The sequence below is a fragment of the Heterodontus francisci genome, chromosome 3 (genome assembly GCF_036365525.1).
Source record: "Heterodontus francisci isolate sHetFra1 chromosome 3, sHetFra1.hap1, whole genome shotgun sequence".
Classification (NCBI taxonomy): domain Eukaryota; kingdom Metazoa; phylum Chordata; class Chondrichthyes; order Heterodontiformes; family Heterodontidae; genus Heterodontus; species Heterodontus francisci.
In genome coordinates, this window is record NC_090373.1 from 31,857,792 (window position 1) to 31,877,856 (window position 20,065).

At 43.7% G+C, this 20,065-nt stretch overlaps 1 protein-coding gene across 1 annotated transcript in view; it reads right to left on the minus strand.

The window, feature by feature from the left end:
* The window catches only part of LOC137366750 (pecanex-like protein 1), a 329,693-nt gene that overhangs the window by 92,743 nt on the left and 216,885 nt on the right, over positions 1-20,065 (minus strand). The window contains exons 22-25 of the mRNA XM_068028407.1: positions 19,136-19,244; positions 13,686-13,815; positions 10,987-11,045; positions 6,613-6,828 (exon numbers count right to left, since the gene is read on the minus strand). Of these exons, the coding sequence (XP_067884508.1) occupies positions 6,613-6,828; positions 10,987-11,045; positions 13,686-13,815; positions 19,136-19,244 (514 nt within the window). The remainder of the gene's footprint in view (positions 1-6,612; positions 6,829-10,986; positions 11,046-13,685; positions 13,816-19,135; positions 19,245-20,065) is intronic.

The following is a 20,065-nucleotide window of genomic DNA, read 5'->3' on the forward strand; positions in this document are numbered from 1 at the left end:
AAGAACAAAGAACAGTACAGCACAGGAACAGGCCATTCGGCCCTCCAAGCCTGCGCCGAACTTGATGCTTGCCTAAACTAAAACCTTCTGCACTTCCGGGGTCCGTATCCCTCTATTCCCATCCTATTCATGTATTTGTCAAGATGCCTCTTAAACGTCTCTATCGTACCTGCTTCCACCACCTCCCCCGGCAACAGGTTCCAGGCACTCACCACCCTCTGTGTAAAGAACTTGCCTCGCACATCTCCTCTAAACTTTGCCCCTCTCACCTTAAACCTATGTCCCCTAGTAACTGACTCTTCCACCCTGGGAAAAAGCTTCTGACTATCCACTCTGTCCATGCCGCTTATAACTTTGTAAACCTCTATCATGTCGCCCCTCCACCTCCGTCGTTCCAGTGAAAACAATCCAAGTTTATTCAACCTCTCCTCATAGCTAATGCCCTCCAGACCAGGCAACATCCTGGTAAACCTCTTCTGTACCCTCTCCAAAGCCTCCACGTCCTTCTGGTAGTGTGGCGACCAGAATTGCACGCAATATTCTAAGTGTGGCCTAACTAAAGTTCTGTACAGCTGCAGCATGACTTGCTTATTTTTATACTCTATGCCCCGACCGATGAAGGCAAGCATGCCGTATGCCTTCTTGACTACCTTATCCACCTGCGTTGCCACTTTCAGTGACCTGTGGACCTGTACGCCCAAATCTCTCTGCCTGTCAATACTTCTAAGGGTTCTGCCATTTACTGTATACTTCCCACCTGCATTAGACCTTCCAAAATGCATTACCTCACATTTGTCCGGATTAAACTCCATCTGCCATTTCTCCGCCCAAGTCTCCAACCGATCTATATCCTGCTGTATCCTCTGACAATCCTCATCACTATCCGCAACTCCACCAACCTTTGTGTCGTCCGCAAACTTACTAATCAGACCAGCTACAATTTCCACCAAATCATTTATATATACTACAAACAGCAAAGGTCCCAGCACTGATCCCTGCGGAACACCACTAGTCACATCCCTCCATTCAGAAAAGCACCCTTCCACTGATACCCTCTGTCTTCTATGACCAAGCCAGTTCTGTATCCATCTTGCCAGCTCCCCTCTGATCCCATGTGACTTCACCTTTTGTACCAGTCTGCCATGAGGGACCTTGTCAAAGGCTTTACTGAAGTCCATATAGATAACATCCACTGCCCTTCCTTCATCAACCATCTTTGTCACTTCCTCAAAAAACTCAATCAAATTAGTGAGACACGACCTCCCCTTCACAAAACCATGCTGCCTCTCGCTAATAAGTCCATTTGTTTCCAAATGGGAGTAAATCCTGTCCCGAAGAATCCTCTCTAATAATTCCCCTACCACTGACGTAAGGCTCACCGGCCTATAATTTCCTGGATTATCCTTGCTACCCTTCTTAAACAAAGGAACAACATTGGCTATTCTCCAGTCCTCTGGGACCTCACCTGTAGCCAATGAGGATGCAAAGATTTCTGTCAAGGCCCCAGCAATTTCTTCCCTTGCCTCCCTCTGTATTCTGGGGTAGATCCCATCAGGCCCTGGGGACTTATCTACCTTAATGCTTTGCAAGACACCCAACACCTCCTCCTTTCTGATAATGAGATGACTGAGACTATCTACACTCCCTTCCCTATGCTCATCATCCACCAAGTCCTTCTTGGTGAATACTGATGCAAAGTACTCATTTAATACCTCGCCCATTTCCTCTGGCTCCACACATAGATTCCCTTCGCTGTCCTTGAGTGGGCCAACTTGCTGTTTATATACGTATAAAAAGCCTTGGGATTTTCCTTAATCCTGTTTGCCAATGACTTCTCATAACCCCTTTTAGCCCTCCTGACTCCTTGCTTAAGTTCCTTCCTACTGTCTTTATATTCCTCAAGGGATTCGTCTATTCCTAGCCTTCCAGCCCTTACGAATGCTTCCTTTTTCTTTTTGACGAGGCTCACAATATCCCGCGTTATCTAAGGTTCCCAAAACTTGCCAAACTTATCCTTCTTCCTCACAGGAACATGCTGGTCCTGGATGCTAACCAACTGACATTTGAAAGACTCCCACATGTCAGATGTTGATTTACCCTCAAACAGCCGCCCTCAATCTAAATTCTTCAGTTCCTGCCTAATATTGTTATAATTAGCCTTCCCCCAATTTAGCACCTTCACCCGAGGACTACTCTTATCCTTATCCACAAGTACCTTAAAACTTATGGAATTATGGTCACTGTTCCCGAAATGCTCCCCCACTGAAACTTCGACCATCTGGCCGGGCTCATTCCCCAATACCAAGTCCAGTACGGCCCCATCCCTAGTTGGACTATCTACGTATAATAAAAGCAAAATACTGCAGATGCTGGAAATCTGAAATAAAAACAAGAAATGCTGGAACCACTCAGCAGGTCTGGTAGCATCTGTGAAAAGAGAAGCAGAGTTAACGTTTCGGGTCAGTGACCCTTCTTCGGAACCCTCTATCTACGGACTATCTACGTATTGTTTCAAGAAGCCCTCCTGGATGCTCCTTACAAATTCTGCCCCATCCAGGCTTCTAGCACTAAGTGAGTCCCAGTCAATATAGGGGAAGTTAAAATCACCCACCACTACAACCCTGTTACCTTTACATCTTTCCAAAATCTGTCTACATATATATCTCATACAATATGTACTGTACAATATAAACCACACAATATTGTTATGAACGCTGGACTTTGTAGTGTGATTATATTTTAAAAACTGTGAACTTTAATACAGTGTAAGAAGGATTTGGAGGAGACATGTGACCTCACACCAAGTCTTCCCAGAAACAAGCATGGTCTTGGTTATCATGAGCACAAGAAACCTTTTGAAAACAGAGTACAGGGTAGCACCTGACGGACGATGGGTTTCGGTCTCCCAGAGTCTGAGAGCCAGGGACTCTAAAAGTGCAAATTCAAGTTGCATTTGCTAACACCTGGAAACAAAGGAGGCCCAAGTGGTTTTGCTATGGCCAGACTGATAGACTCTTTTTTTTAAAAATTCATTTGTGGGATGTGGCTAGGCCAGTATTTATTGCCCATTCCTAATTGCCCTTGAATTGAGTGGCTTGCTAGGCCATTTCAGAGGGCATTTAAGAGTCAGCCACATTGCAGTGGGTCTGGATTCACATGTAGGCAGCAGATTTCCCTAAAGGACATCAGTGAACCAGATGGGTTTTTACAACAATCAACACTGGTTTTATGGTCATCATTAGAGTAGTTTTTAAATTCCAGATTTATTAATTGAATTCAAATTTCACCATCTGCACTGGTGAGATTCGACCCATGTCCCCAGAGCATTAGCCTGGACTTTGGATTATTAGTCCAGTGATATTACCACTATGCCACTGCCTTCCCCTCTGAATATTGTAAAAGGAAAACACCTATTGACTTTTAATTCTGGATTATTTGAACAGGCATTCCTAGGTTTGGAGGCTCGTAAGGAAGAAAGGAAGACCAGCAGGGGCAGACTCAGAAGAGAGAGAGAGAGACAACATCTGTTTTCAGAACACTGATACAGTGAAAGCCTACTAAGACTTCAACCCTATTCGACAGTGAGGTTTGCGGAGGAAAAAAGATCAAAGGGGTCACCAGAGATCGCCTTATTAACGGAAGTCCAGTCAAATGTACTCAGAGGAAGTGAGCGAAGAGGACACTGGTTTTTGAGAAGAACTAGGAGATCAAACCCACTGCAACTGGGAGGAGTTTGGGACTTTTAACTGCAAAGATACCGATTCACTGAGAACACTGTGTAATGTATAAATGTGGTGTGGGGTTTTTAAGGGTTTTAATGAGTTAATGGGAATTACCTTTCTTTGTAATTTAGTGTATTAGCTACCTAAGTACAGTTTTGTTAATGTTGATTTTTAGTTTAGTTGTTACAGTAAGAGTCTTAAAATGTGAAATTTTGTGTAATTCTTTAATCGGTCTGGGTAGTTCGTATCTCTTGTTTTAAAGTTAACGGTCTCTACTGAGGTCATAACGATATATACTGTGCAATACATCACATACATGTCCCATACAGTATGTAGTGTATATCTCATACAATACATACCATATAGTAAACATACTACAATATGCACTACACAGTGCATCCCGTGCAATATGTACCGTACAATACATCCATACAATATGCACTGAATATATACTGTACAATATGCACCATACAATATGTACTGTACGATATGCACTCTATTTACTGTACAATATATATGGTACAAGTATATCGTACAAGATATGCCATACAATATGCACCGTACATTTTCCATTCACATGTTAACTGTCACAATGAAATTACATATTCTGATCAATAGTGAAGCAGATCTCCCCTCCCAAAATCCAATGCAGTCTTGTATATAAAAAGAACAATTGCATTGATACAGCATCTTATTGCTTCCTCAAAAAAAATCCCAAAATGCTTACATAATCAATAAATTTCTTTTAAACCTCCAGTCTGGTATGTTAGCAAATGCAGAATCCAAACTGCACACACATAATCCCACAAACTGCAAATGAGATGAATGACCAGTTAAGCTGACTTTAGTGGAATATAAAAATTCTTATGCTGTTAGTTTGATGTCTGATAATGGTCTCTTAAAATGTCACTCCAGACTTTTCTCAAATGTTGACAGCTCCATTTAGTGCATATTACACACAGGAGTAAGGCACTTATCTCTGTCGGTCTTTCCCTGGTCCTCTCCTAAACTGACATCATTAATTAATTATCAATTCTCCCCATATTCCATTGCCCTGTGTTACTGCAAATATTTTCTCGTGATTCCTTATAAAGGGTTTTTTTTTACTTTCACATAGAAGTTTCTGTTCTGAAGACATTTTTGTTTCTTTGCTCTTTAATTTCTAATCTTCCAGGGGTCCTGACATGGTGCCAACATGTGCAATTTGAATACAATTCCACTTGAATTCGCATCCACATTCTCACCAGTGTGCATAAATTTACATCACGGAAATCTGCAACCACAGCGAAATTAAAACAGACTGGACTATTACCACAGCGACAACTTTGATTTATTTGGGTTAGAATCTGCACTAGCGTCACAACTGAATAAAGCCGGGGGTGGGGAGATACAGTGACCCACTCTGGCAAACAGTGATGGTGAAATCAGCATCTCGCCACTGAAGACTGGGGAGCATTCTCTCACAGGCAGCCTAATCCGTATCGCAAGCTTTACACCCCAGTGACGAGTTTAAGATCAACCCATGGTCTTTCCAATGCACAACTCTACCAGATTCACCAGCATTTGGTGTCAAGACCTTCATCCCCTAAATCTTTTATGTACATGTGGGGCATTCAGGCAGAAAGGTTGAAATGCTTTATTTAAAATTGTTAATCGTGGATGCAGTTAAATACTAAAATGTCCCGGTACCACACAACCCTGATTTAGAATCACTCCAAAGTGTATTTATATCTTTACATTATCTTTTTATTCTTCGTTCTTCTGCAAGACCATGAATAGATAAGATATTAAATGTCCAGACAGCTAAAACCTAACAGTAAAGACCATTCAGTGAAGGTACTAAATTCGAACATTTCATCTTGCTCTGCACTAATCTGTGCAGCCTCAGTATCACAAAAAAATTAATGTTATGTTTGAGCAAGTGAACATAAAATAATTAAACATGGAATCCCGGAATAAAACACTGCATCTAAAAGTTTGGTAAAGCATCCACTATTTATCTGTCAAGTCAGAAGCACTTGAAATCATGTAATTTACCATTAAATTACAATGTGATAATTAAACCAAAGGCAAAGCAGTCTCAGTGACAGCTTGAGGTTAGTAGCCATGACAAATACCCATGCTACTTGTGCAGATGTCTGCAAAATATTACCAGAATGCAAAATATAGTCATCCTTAAACATAATTGGATGTTTATGTAAGGACATAGAAAGACTGCATTTATATTGCGCTTTTCACGACCTCAGGACATACCAAAGTGCTTTAGAGCCAATTTTGAATTGTAATCCCTGATGGAATGTAGGGAGTGCTATAATTTGAACACAGCAAGGTCCCACAAACAACCATGATATACATGAGTGGATAATCTGTTATTTTTTGTGATGCTGGTTGAGGAATAAATATTGGCCAGGACACAGGGGAGAACTCCCCTGATCGTCTTCAAAATAGTGCTGTGGGGATCTTTTCAGTCCACCAGAGAGGGCAGACAGGTCCTCAGTTTAATGTTTAATCTGAAAGGCAGCACCTGTGAAGGTGTAGCACTCCCTCATTACTGCACTGATTATGTGCTTAAGACTCTGGAGTGGGGCTTGAATCCACAAACTTCTGACTTAGAAGTGAGAATCCTACCCACTGAGGCATGGCTGACCCACTACCATTCTGGTATTCACGTGATCCAGCAATAATGGAGTTGTTGACTAATCACAGCAATCAATCCCCATCAATTAGACTACATCAGATCCAGGCATGAGGTGAAAAAAATCCCCAGTGGTGGAGAGCTTTGGGAATCAAGTCACCAGTTCCTCCCAAGCCTGCTACACTTGCCAACATGTCATGACTCAAATATTGTACCCCTTTGATTTTACTATGACTCAGATCTTCCAGAGCTCACCTCTGAACTCAAGTCCTCTGAGCTGGAAGGTTACTAGGCCATTGCCGATCTCTATCAACTGAACCAGGGCGTTGAGATAATCAGAGGCCAGGATGAAGCAGTCGCCCGTGCTGTAGCTTCCCCAGCGACCCAGGATCAAGTCACCACACAAGTTCTGCTGCAGCGATCTCGTCAGGTGCTCATAGAAGATGGAGTTCAGGTTGTTATCATCAGCCCCTGGATGCGCAAACACCAAACAGAACAAGGATTAACTTTCAAGCTGGGGTTTAAACAGAAGAAAGAATGTCAGTGCGTACAGTGTTGAGACATAAACACTGTCCCTGACACTTATTACTGAGTGCTGCTCGTGCAAACGCGATTTTTCTCACTCTGCATTGGCCAGTATAGCCGGACAGCAGAGATCCTGGAGGTAGTGAGACTGTAATCCTTACAATCTTCAACGACATTTCAGATTAAAGCTTACACGAAATAATTACATAGAATGTACTGCACAGAAATAGGCCATTCAGCCCAACTAGTCCATGTTGATGTTTAAGCTCCACACAACCCTCCTGCTACCTTACTTTATCTCACCCTATTAGCATAACCTTCTATTCCTTTCTGTTTCATGTACTTACCCAGCTCCCCCATTAAATGTAACTAAGCTATTCACCTAAAACATCCTATGTAGCAGCGAGTTTCACATTCTCATTACTCTGTGGGTAAAGAACTTACTGCTAAATTCCCTATTGATTTAATAGTGACTATCTTATATTTATGGCCTCTAGCTTTAGTCTTTCCCGCAAGCAGAAACATTTTCTCTGTGTCTACCCTATCAGTTTTCTCTTTTCTCAAGAAAAGAGCTCCAGCGTGTTCAGTCTTTCCTGATAAGAATAACCTTTCAGTTCTGGTTTCTTCCTTGTAAATCTTTTTTGCAACTTCTCCAGTGCTCTATATCCTTTTTATAGCATTGGGACCAAAACAGCACTATAAGGGCAGAATTTAATGTGCCCCTTGGGAGCAGGCTATGAGGCAAGGAGGGGGAGCAAAGGGCCTTAAAATTGGGAGGGAAGGTGGGGGGGGTGGAGTGCACATCACCCACCCGACGCTGTGCAATTTTATCAGCAGCAGGGAAGATCGAGGGCGGCCTTTCTGTCAGAGGCTAATTGAGGCCCTTAAGTAGCCAATTAATGGCCATTTAAGGGCATCTTCCCGCCACCATTGATATTCTATTAGTGGTGGGGGAGCGGGGGGTGATGCTCTCCTCCACGTTAGAAGACTGCCCAGTAAAAGTTGGCAGGCTTCCTGTGGACTCGGGGGAGGGGAGGGGTGGGGGAGGGCCCTCCTGATCAGGCACACTGTGGCCCACGGAGGGTTGCACCTGTGGAAACACCCTCCGCCCCCCGCCCACACTCGCCGGGGCCCGCCTGACTGGCTCTGGCAAGCCCAACCCCACTTACCTGGGTTCCAGGGCCTCCTCCATGCTGGCTGGTCCTAGCCGGGTGCAGTCCCAGCAGTGGCCAATGTTGTCGGTGGTACTGCTGGGATTGAAGAGCTGCTAGCCCTTCGGTTAGCCCAGATGGAGCCCTGATGCCAGGCAGTTAATTGCCTGATGGGCACAGAATTGCGTCAGGTCTCCTGGAAACTGCTGAGGTGGTGTTGCCCCCGGCTTTCTGGCCCACCGTCAGGGCCACTGCCACTCGCTCTAAATGTGATCTGAACAAGGTTTAATACAAGTTTAACATAACTTCCCTGCTTTTCAATTCTCTCTCTTTAGAAATGAATCCCAGTGCTTAGTTTACTTTTTTTCATGGCCTTATTAATTTGTGTCACTACTTTTAGTGATTTTTGTATCTGTACTCCCAGATCCCTTTGCTCCTCCACCGCACTTGGACTCAAATTATCCAACCAACATGTGACCTTCCTTTTCCTCTTACCAAAATGTACCACCTTACACTTATCTACAAATAATCTACAAGGCACATTCGGTGGAGCAGCCCTGCTCAGCCTGATCTCTGGCTTCATTTAAACTGAAATCCAACACATTGAGAACCTCCTGGCTTATCTCTGAGTGACTTTCCATCTGTTTATAATACTCTCTATAACTTGTACTGCTTTGCAACGTGAATACAGAATTGAATCCTGATGTGTAGTTACGTTCAAGCACATTTTGTCACAAATTAATGACCTGGATTTTGCGATCAGAATAACGGTGAAGCTAACCGTTATCATAGAGTAAATAGGGCAGCAACTTGCAGAATACGCACATACACAGTTAAATGCGGAAATCCAGAAGTTGCGCCTTCACAGACTATGCTATAACTGTATCTCACCGATAGACTCGGCATTGAAATCCATGCGAGGGTGTGAAATTGCTGTACTTACCCACTAGTTACCCATTTAACATGGCAGAAAAAGTTAGGGTTTGTGCCTTCAGGTGTAAGGGAATTTTTAACAACATGATGTGATAATTACTGCCAAGTAACCACTCTGACCCTGGGAATTTAATTTTACAAGTGTGGTGTCTCATTCCTTCAGAAATTAATTATTGTTGGAGGTTTAAATAAAATTGAAATAAAATCTATTTTTTCCTTTTTCTGACTCTTTTATCTGTTTCGCTCTTGATCACATCTTTCTTTCCCAATCTTTATTTCACTTTCTGTACATGATTTATATCTATTATATATCTCATGCTTTATATTTTCTGATTTAGACTCTGCAGGCTGAATTTTCCCAGCCCCACGGTGGTGGACTTGGTGGCGGGGTGGGAAACGGCTCCCTGATGCATTCCCACCACATGGGGCAGCCTGGAAACATGGGTGAAGGCATTGTCATATATATGGAACTGTGATTTCCCTCCATCTTTCACCAACCTCATGGGACGAATGGTTTGGAGGGAATCCTTGGTGTGTGGAAACACCTAAGTGGCATGTCCTTCCCTGGCAACTCACTTTTGTCATACTACCCTTGGCTCTCCAAAGCGTTGGGGGGGGGGGCAGGGGGGGGGGTGGTGGAAAGGGGAACATATCTGAAACTCAGCACTGCAAGATCACAGGAAACAACACTACAGCTTGGGAAGTACAGATTTTCCATCCCATAGCTCTGTTAGGCAACCCTGGAGTGTCTTGCAGACGGTCTGTTGCTGTTCCAGTGATGCTTGGGAATGCTCCCAAGCACAGTGGGGCAGCACAGTGGCGCAGCACAGTGGCTAGCACCGCAGCCTCACAGCTCCAATGACCCGGGTTCAATTCTGGGTACTGCCTGTGCGGAGTTTGCAAGTTCTCCCTGTGACTGCGTGGGTTTTCGCCGGGTGCTCCGGTTTCCTCCCACAGCCAAAGACTTGCAGGTTGATAGGTAAATTGGCCATTATAAATTGCCCCAAGTATAGGTAGGTGGTAGGGGAATTGTGGGGATGTGGTAGGAATATGGGATTAATGTAGGATTAGTATAAATGGGTGGTTGATGGTCGGCACAGACTCGGGGGGGCTGAAGGGCCTGTTTCAGTGCTATATCTCTAAATAAATAAATCAATAAAATCATGTTGCCTCGAAGGGTGGGTACAGGGAGAGGGGATCCCAACTGAGTGGCCCATGCCAGAGAGAAAATTGATGCATTTTAACAAAAAACATTCAAAATTCTCTTGAGGCAAATAAAAATTCAGAGTTTTTAAAAAATATGCCCCCAAGACACTTTGGTTCACCTTTAAGTTTATGCCTGTCCCAGATCAAACTATAGCAAGGACAGAGTTTCTATTTTGTCCTTTTTTCAGTCAATCTGCAGAGGTGCACAGAAGGTGTTCACTTATTCTCAGAGTGAAAGGAACAGAGACTACCACTTTCATTAACCATCAGTCACAAAGCTCTGTTTCTGTGTTGGCTACTCTATATCAAAATCGAGAGCCCATTTTAAAGTCACACATTCTCTCCTTTTAGCTTTTTCATTAAAAATTCCCACTTCTGCATATGTAATGGAAACTCCCTATGTAAACCTGTCATGCTACAAAGGATAAATCTGCAGGGCTATGGAGCAACAGCAGGGGCGTAGGACCAAATGGATAGCTCTTGCAAAGAGCCAGCAAAGGCACAATGAGTTGAATGGCTTCTTTCTGTGCTGTATCATTCTATGGTGCAGCGGGTGGGCACTTTTGAGTTTAGGACTGAGACACATTATTGGAAGAGAGTAGAGACAGTTTTATCTAAAGTTTATGTGAGAATGCTTAAGATTGACACTTTCTGAAACAGCATCTCTCACCTCAAGAAGCACAAAATTCACAGGAACATTTCATTCTTGTTGTGCTTATATTTTTAGGGGCTAGACAATCCTATCACATCAAAGTCTACATAATCATGATGCCAAGGGAGGCTAGCTGCAGTTGTACGATCTCTTTCTACTTACCAGTACTTCTGTTTATCTGTGAATCCAGCCTGGTATTTGAATGATCCACCCGTTTGGTGCTGGAAAAAAGTCACAAGCAATCATGTGAACGTTGAAATTTACCAGTCAACCTCCCGTCTCATTGACCACAGGGAGTGACAACCAGTATACAGCTGAAGTAGGGCTAGACCCAGGATAATTGGGTCAGTGTGTACAAACATAATTCAGGTCCATTTTACAGCAACACATTCCATCCTTTTCACATTTTCAAAATAAATTCCTGTATCCATATTTAAAAGGCTGTGTTTGCTGACAACGCTACCACTAGGTGGCGCTGCAGTGGCACATGCGTAAATGCAGCATGTGCCACTAAAACGTCACAGTCTGTGACTTCAGGCAGCTGCCAGGACTAAAGATGGTGCTGTTCAAATAATCACACGAAGGCAACCTAACCTAAACACATGGCAGCACACAATGGCGGCAGGGTGAGAGCAAGTGAGCGGGCCGGGACGGGGGGAGTGGAGCGGGCCCGGGGATGGGGGGCGGCAGGGGAACTGAGCAGGCCGGGCCCGGGGTGGGGAAGTGACGGGGAGTGGAGCAGGCCGGGGCTGGGGGGGGGGAGCGGAGCGGGACGGGGGTCGGGCAGCAGAGTGGCCGGAGAGAGCAGCGAGGGGGGAGCGGAGCAGCTGGAGAGAGCAGCGAGGGGGGGGGAGCAGAGCAGCCGAATGAGCGGAGCTTGACGCATGGTTGAATATGCTAGCGTTGCATTGCTGTATGCATAAAGCACATGCGCAGAGGCCGACCAGGCGCGTTGCCCAAAGATGCACATGTCATGCGATGACATCATCGGCACATGTGCTAACCAGTCCTGGCAAGTCGGAATGCAGCGCACGCGCAGAGATCAGGAAACCGTCTGCGCATGGGCGCACCTTGGCGCAGCCAGATGACGTTAGTGGCCGGTTGTGTTGTCAGAATCACTTTGTATTTACAATGGGAACACACTATATAAAGTTATCATGATGTAATTAGAACCTGCTGCCAGTGGTGGTGCTGCACCACTTCCACTGGCAGCAGAGTGTAATTACAGTGTGACAGGTTTACATCGGGAGTTCCCATTGTAAAGATGAACATAGGAATTTATAATGGAGAAAGTTGGAGAGGATGTGCCTGCAGATGTAGGATTCTTAATACATTATAGAAGTACTGTTGACCACAAACTTCCTTTCCATGCTCTGGTTGTAGTTGTGGGGCAGGTAAACAGACCGAACACTATGGATTATCTTAAACAACTTCAAGTGAAGCATTTCAAAATGGGTCAATCATGCAGGTAATTTCTTTGTACAATTTTCATCTTTTCCTTCTCTCCTGGAGTTGTTGACTTCTTGCTGTGGTACAACACGTACACCTTTCCTTTAGTACCTTACACAAGAAGTGAATCACCATGTGCAAGTCCAGATAGAAAGGACTGGCATACTATCTGACCGTGAGATTAGAGCATGGCTACCCGACCTGAACCCGACGACATGTGTCGGGTTCGGGTTGGGTCCGGTCGCTATTCCGGGTCCGGTATTCGGGGTCGGGTCGGACACAGCGACAGCCAGGAGGTCAAGGCGGGAAACACTCCGCACTAGTCTGCAGTGAGCAATTCTATCCAAGATAGAGCACAACCTCTTCAATAAAGTTCATTATATTTGGTCGGGTCGAGTCGGGCGCGGGAAAAAATGAAAGGACTCGGGCCGGGTCGGGCTCAGGTCGGATGTGGTTCTGTCGGGCTCGGGTCAGGTTTCATTTGCAGTCCCGAGCAGGCCTTTACATGAGATACATCACAGCCAAACCCAATCTTATTTTTGCCCGGTGTGTGCATCTGCAACAGAGACTGGAGGATAGCAGTTGAGAAGGGGGAACCTTCAGGCACTAAGATCACCTTTAGTCCCACAGTCACCACCTGGGTTCCAATCAGTTACCTCAGCATAAAATGAGAATTGAACCTGGGATCGGTACTTTTTACATGTTGTAGTGCTTTGGAAATTTACAACTCAACATTTATAATTTAAACAGATTTCCTCTCATTCCACACAAGAAAAAACTTTGGTCAAATTTTCAAAATAATCGAAGAATTGTAATATCAGCCACACAGACAAAGCACAATCGCAACTTTGGTAAGGTGGGTGCATATGGTAACACAAATAGGGAGAAATTATTTCCACTGACTGGAGGGTTGGTAACAGGGGATACAGATGTAAGGCAATTGGCAAAAGAACCAGTAGGGAGATGGGGAGAATTTCTTTATGCAGCAAGTTGTTATGATCTGGAATGCGCTGCCTGAAAGGGTGGTGGAAGCAGATTCAATAGTAACTTAAATGCTTAAAAAGGGAAAATTTACAGGGATTGTAGGGAAGTCAGCCTAATTGGATAGCTGTTTTAAAGAGCCAGCACAGGTACAATGGACTGAATGGCCTCCTTCAGTGCTGTAAGATTTTATGAATGAATGTGAATGGTTTTAAACTAGTTGTCCGCCCTCATTCGCAGTCTCCACTGCCCAGCACATTGCCCTTAACTCCAGCTTTGGAGCCTGAATAGAGAAACTGGCGAATGGTAAAGTTGCCCGAATGATGCCAAGAGGCAGGTCAGGAGTTACAAACACCAGCATGACAAGAACGGACATTTCCCACATCTCCCCCAAGCAATCAGACCCCCATCTGCAAAAGAAGCCCCCTTACTTGTAATTCTTTTCCCAGAACTTTACTGGCCTAGCGTAGGATGTGATGAAAATGGCACTGCCAAGGAACGGAGTAAGAGGAGTGGAAAAGAGTGCAGATATAAGAGCTTGGATGAAGAGCATAGCTGAATCTGAAACCATGCAGTTAAGGAATCAATTTCAATGCTCCTGTGGAAGTGATATAGATATTTAATCAATGCACGCAGACAGATTTAATGATTGGGGCACTGATGACCTGAAGCATTATTAGATATATGCACTGACTGCACGTGGAAGCTTAGGCCCGAATTCCAAGTTTCGGGGCTTTTAAAGGTCAGCCCACTGGAGTTTCTTTTGAATGGGTTTATGTCATAAACTCTTACACCTCTGATCAAAGTTAGAGCCTCTAGAGCAAGATGTCAATCTTATCTCGGAATCAGAAGGTCTTGTGGTCAAGTCCCACTTCAGATACTTGGAACACAAAATCCAGGCCGACACTCTCAATATCGGCACTAAGGGAGTGCTGCACTGTCAGAGGTGTCATCTTTCAAATGAGATGTTGAAACAAGGCCCCTCTCATGTGGTTGTAAAATATCCCAGGGCACTAGTTCAAGGAACAGCAGGGGAATTCTCCCCAGTGTCCTGGCTAATATTTGTCCCTAACCCAAAAGAAGATTATCACATTGCTGTTTGTGGGACATTGCTTTATGCAAATTAGCTGCTGTGTTTCCTACGTTACGGCAGTGACTACACTTCGAAAGTACTTTGGGCTATGCTGAAGTTGTGAAAGGCGCTGTATAAATGTAAGTTTTTTTCTTTCTTTCAATCATTTCTCTTCCATGACAGTCACCTCTGGAGTCCCTCAAGGATCCATCCTTGACTCTCTCCTCTTCCACGTCTACATGCAGCCTCTTGGCAACATTATCTGAAAACACATCAAGTTCCACCATCTCTCTCAGCCCCTCCACTGTTTCTGATTTGTCACACAGTCTGACATCCAGACTTGGAGAGACCACAGTTTCCTCGTTGAGAAGCTCTAAGTCATTGAATTTGATCCCTGCTACAAACTCTGCACCCTGGCCACTGTATCTGGTTGAACAAGACTGTTTGCAACCTCAGCATCCTATGTGATCCTGAGCTGTGCTTCCAACTCATAGCCACAAACTACAAAGACTGTCTACTTTCACTTCTGGAACATCGCTCATCTCTGCCCCTGCCTAAGTGGCACTGAAACCCTCATCCATGCCTTAAAAAGGCAATGGTTTTGGTCTTCCCAAAGCTTCTAAGTTTAATTGTATTCTGTGGCCTTAAATGATGTAATTTATATTTTCAGGCTGTCAAAGAGTTACACTTGTGACACTAACTAGAAGATTATAGGCATTTATTCAGTAGATTACTGCTCTACATATTACAAAATCTTGTAATACTTGTGCCAGGAGAGCTTGGAATATAAAGCCACCTACATCATTTGCACAATGATTTAATTTCACTACGTAACTAAGATTGAAGATTGCTGATCCTCTGTTTTCTTCATTTATGATTTTGAGATGGTCTGTTTTCCCGCCCTTCCCATTACTGTCCTCTCTACACACAGCCACCGGTTTTCTCACAAATGGTGCCGTCAAAACAGTTTGAAGAGTTGACCCCACCATTGTTTTCCAAACAATTGTTGTATGTTAATATAAAAGGTGTTGTACCACAAAGACACTTGGATGGTGATTTCAACTGGGTTTCTGCTGAGCAGAGGGGCAAACGGGGCACGAATTTAAACTTCAAAATAAAACAAGACACTTACTGTGTCTTGTCAGAAGCTAAACACATTTCCCCCATGGTTTTTTCCTGTAACTATAAGGACACATAAGCACAGCCAAAAAGTTGAACATTTGCATTTATGAATAGATTATACTGAATAATATGATACGTCACATGAGGAGAAGAAAAAGAAATAGAGAGGCCTGTGAGCATCTTAGCAAAGTAATCATACTCATTAAGTTTTGAGAAGGGTAGGAAAAAATTAGTATGTTGGGGAAGTGCCTTGAAACTCCAAGACCTAGTACCATCAAGTAGTTGGATTTGGGCATGTGCCTGCAGTTTCTGATGAAATGGATAATCCATTATAGTGGGACTAGGGGACACAGATTGAAAGTTTTGGGCAGGGGGAATTTGAGGAAGCACTGTTTTACACAGCGGGTGGTAATGACTTGGAACTTGTTGCCCACAAGGATGGTGGAAGCGGAGACAATCAATGACTTGAGAGAAAGAGACTTGAAGGGTTACGGGGATCGAGCGGGGGAGTGGGACTGACTGGATAGCTCTGTGGAGAGCTGGCATGGACTCGATGGACCAAATGGCCACTTTCTGTGCTGGAAATGACTCTATTACTTCTAGACTTGACTATTTCAATGCTCTCCTGGCTGGGGTCTCCTGTCTTCCATCCTCGATAAACTTCAGTTCATCGAAAGCTCTGCTGTCCGTAACCTAACTTGCCGTCAGTCCCGTTCTCACTCCTGCTGTGCTCGCCGACCTAATGTTTTTAGTTTGTAGATTATTCAACATTTCATCAATCAACAGTATAGGCACACGCTAGATATATGTCGGACGATTTGCTGATTTACAAGGGCAGGAGTTTACACTGTGGAATGTAGAACATGGTATTCTGTTGCTAAGGTGGGGCGATGTTCCTTTAAGGCTACAAATTCTAACTGATCCATAAAAAGAGCTTTGGTGAACTTGGAGTGTTGATCAGAGAACATGCTCAGGGCTCCCAGCTAAGAAGCTCACAGCAGTTTAAGATCGACTTGCCTCTGTGATAACATAGGACATCTGGAGTGTGACTGCAGATTTATCACTGGATCAGGAAGTGTATCATCATATTAACAGATACCTCATTCCGATGTTAGCTTGAGTTAGGTCAACTGTAACCAAATAAAAACGGTTGAAATAATTAAAGTTTCTTTTTAGGAAGAAAGAATCTAGAATTATGTTGCACCTTAGTACACCCCTCAGCAATGTCCCCTAGCACTTAATGTCCACTATTTTGAAGAGCAGGTGCTGCAGTTATATAGGGGCAATGGCAGCCATTTTGCATACAGCAAGGTCCCATAACGACGAGATGAATGACCAAATGTTCCATATTTTATTGTGTTGGATTGCGGGGGGAATTGTAGGAACTTCCTGCTTGTCTTCAAATCGTCCCATGGGATTTTTATCACTTGAACAGCCAGATGGGGCCTCAGCTTAACATCTCATCTGAAAGATGACACCGCCAAAAGTGCAGCGCTCCCTAAGTACTGCCCCTCACAGCACTCTTTCAATGTTGCCCCTCTGAGTGTGCAGCGCTCCCTCAGTCCACCCCTTTCGACAGCGTAAGATTCCTCAGTACTGCCCCTCCACCGCTGCATCACTCCCTCAGTACCTACCCCTCCGAGAGTGCAGCACTCCCTCAGTACTGCCATTCCCACAGTGCAATAATCCCTCCCTACTGCCTCTCCAACATTGCAGCATTCCCTCAGTACTACCCCTCCGGCAGTGCAGCACTCCCTTACTACCTACTCCTCCGACAGTGCAGCACTCCTCCAGTACTGCCATTCCTACAGTGCAGTAATCCCTCCCTATTGACCCTCCAACAGTGCAGCAATCCCTCAGTACTGCCCCTCCAACATTGCAGTACTCTCTCAGTACTGCCATTCCTACAGTACTGCACTGTGAGTATCAGCCTAAATTATGTGCTCAGGTCTCTGAAATGAGACATGAATCCACAGTCCACTGATTCAGAGGGGAAAGTGTTACCTACTGAGCCAAACTGACAAGGGTTAACTTTTACATCAGTTTTTCTTGAAAAGCTAGCTACAAAACCAGAGCCTCAGTAACTGGAATTAATCCATTGAAGGGAATTAAAAGTGTAGAGATCTAAGGTGAAATCAATGTTCTGCACAACTAGAACTTGGGTGCATCTGTGGTGGAAAATTCATCCATCTCCTCCTGCTCCACTGATGTTACTTTGCCCTAAACACCACACTTCTGCCGAAGTTATGCCGGCAGAGATGCAGCAGTTATCAGGAAATTCCTGGCCTATCTTGCGTGCACAAAGTTTGTCATTTTTGTAAATGAAAAGATTCAATGAGGCGCTGAATTCTAAACTCAGTCTTCCTGTCGGCATCCGACAACCTGGCAACTCTTTGTCAGATGTGAAACTCCCCCTTATGAAGGATTCCAGATGTTCACTTTAAATCCCGAGCATAAAGCACCGCTAGATTCCCAGCTCCATTACATACACAGTCATTGGCCACCCTGAAACTTAAGCCTGCTCCTTTCTTTTAGGAGCTGATCATTTCCACATTCAAACCTAAAGGGAAAAAATTTGTGCAGAGTTTCAGACAAGATGCTTTCCACTTCCTTCATACTCTTTCATGTATGTATGTGTGCTATTTAAAGCATCAGTCATCATTAAGCAGAGTAAATAAATCAAAGTTGGACAGTTATTTTTGGTGCTTCGTGACAAATTCTGAAGAACCATTGGCCTAGAATTTGCTGTAGTGGGACATCTAGTGATGTATGCTGTTAGTTAGACTTTTTCCTGCACCCTTCAGCTCGAATTGTTTTTGCCCTGTATGTTGCTGGAAGTGCGAGCTGATAATGGCACAGCAAGAGCAATGGAGCATCTGGGACCAATGGGACCAACATGTATCCCCTTAAACAATCAGATTTAAGGATGGAGAAAGAAACAGAGGAATGATGGTGAAGAAAATCAGGTGAATTAGAGTCAAATCAGATAAAGAAGGGAAATAAAGGGAGAGAAAGAAAGACTGGATTAAGAGAGAGAAAAGAAACAGAAAAGAAAAAGAAAAAAGTTAACGTTGACAATTTTAAAAATCTAATAACAATTTAGCAGGAAAGAGACCCCACAGCTTAATTTATTCACTTCCTAGCTGGAGAGGTTGAATGGCATTGCAGAAACATAGATTTCCTCATTAAAAAGTTACCTATGCTGATAAATACCAGGTAATTAATAAGAAAATACTGCAATTCATGAAACCGAAGGGGAGCTTGAGGACAAACTGCCATTTCTGCAAAGCTAACAGTTGAGCGGCGCAAACTGTTCACCTCTCAAGGTGAGTTGCAATCCACAAGGTATCTTCTCCTCGCCACAAGTTTCTGGGTTATTGACACATTAATAACAGTAAGCACCATTCAACTCACCGTCACTTCCCAGCTAAATCTGGGTCAATTCTACTTCAACGTTGGTTATTGCTGAAATGTTAAGGACTTTAAAGAAAACCCTACAAACTACATTTTAACACTCTGTGATAGTTATAGACCTTGTAAAGAGGAAGCGAATTATATTCTTCGAACGGTTTTTCTCAGTATTAATGTAAGCAGAGACACTCGGCTCCTCTGACGCTCAGTTTTCCTTGGGGCAATCTCCGACACATCCGGACACTTTAACTCCTCTAATCAGATTCAAAAGGATACGAGGTATGGCAAAGGGCTGTGCGAAAGCATGGAAGGCCGAGCCCCACGCGATCTGCCAAGGAGCAATGTAGGTCATAACGAACTGCAGCTTGTGCAGCAAGTCCCACAGCTACACATGGAAAGAAAGAATATTCGTCAACATTGCATGACAATCACTGCAAGCCAATACCATTAAAAACAAGTCCGGTTTAAAATTAATTGTGGCATCCTATAAACTGCATTGTGCTCCCTGTTTCCACGTCGAAAACCCACATTTAAAAATACTCTAAGATGCCACACAGAAAACTTACTGCCACTTCTTAAATGGTAACGGATTTCAGCAGTTAAATGACCAAATTTCAAATAACACAATTGAAAGAATCAAATCAAAACGTTTGACACAGCATTTGTGCAGCAGGTTAGATAATCTAATCAGAATTCCAGATAGTCTAGTACTTTGTTGTCCAATTTCTATGATACAATATTCTGTAAAGAGGCTTATCCATCTACTGTTATTTTGCAGATAGCAAACCAAGGCAAACCAAGCTTCCACTTGGCTTGAATTTCAATATCATCCTTGTTTTTAGGAGGCTTGTGCTAAGTTTGCAACTTGCATGGTTTTATTTCCAAATCTGGCAATGCTGTAATTTCAGTGTCAACTAACTGGAGGCATAAGGGCAACATCCTATTGCTCTTTCTTAAAGGATGGTGACTTGTTTAGTTGAGCATACCTGCTACAATCTCCATAATAACGTTAGTTTGCCGAGTTTTACTGATGCCAATTCCCTGTAGTTTATTCTGCAATGAGACCGGGGCTTAAATTATGACAGGTTGAATACACTTGGTTTGTATTCCTTGACTTCCAAAAGTTGAGGGATTATCTAATTGCAGTCTTTAAAATGATTAAGGGATTTAATAGGGTAAATAGGGATTGACTATTTCCTCCGGTGG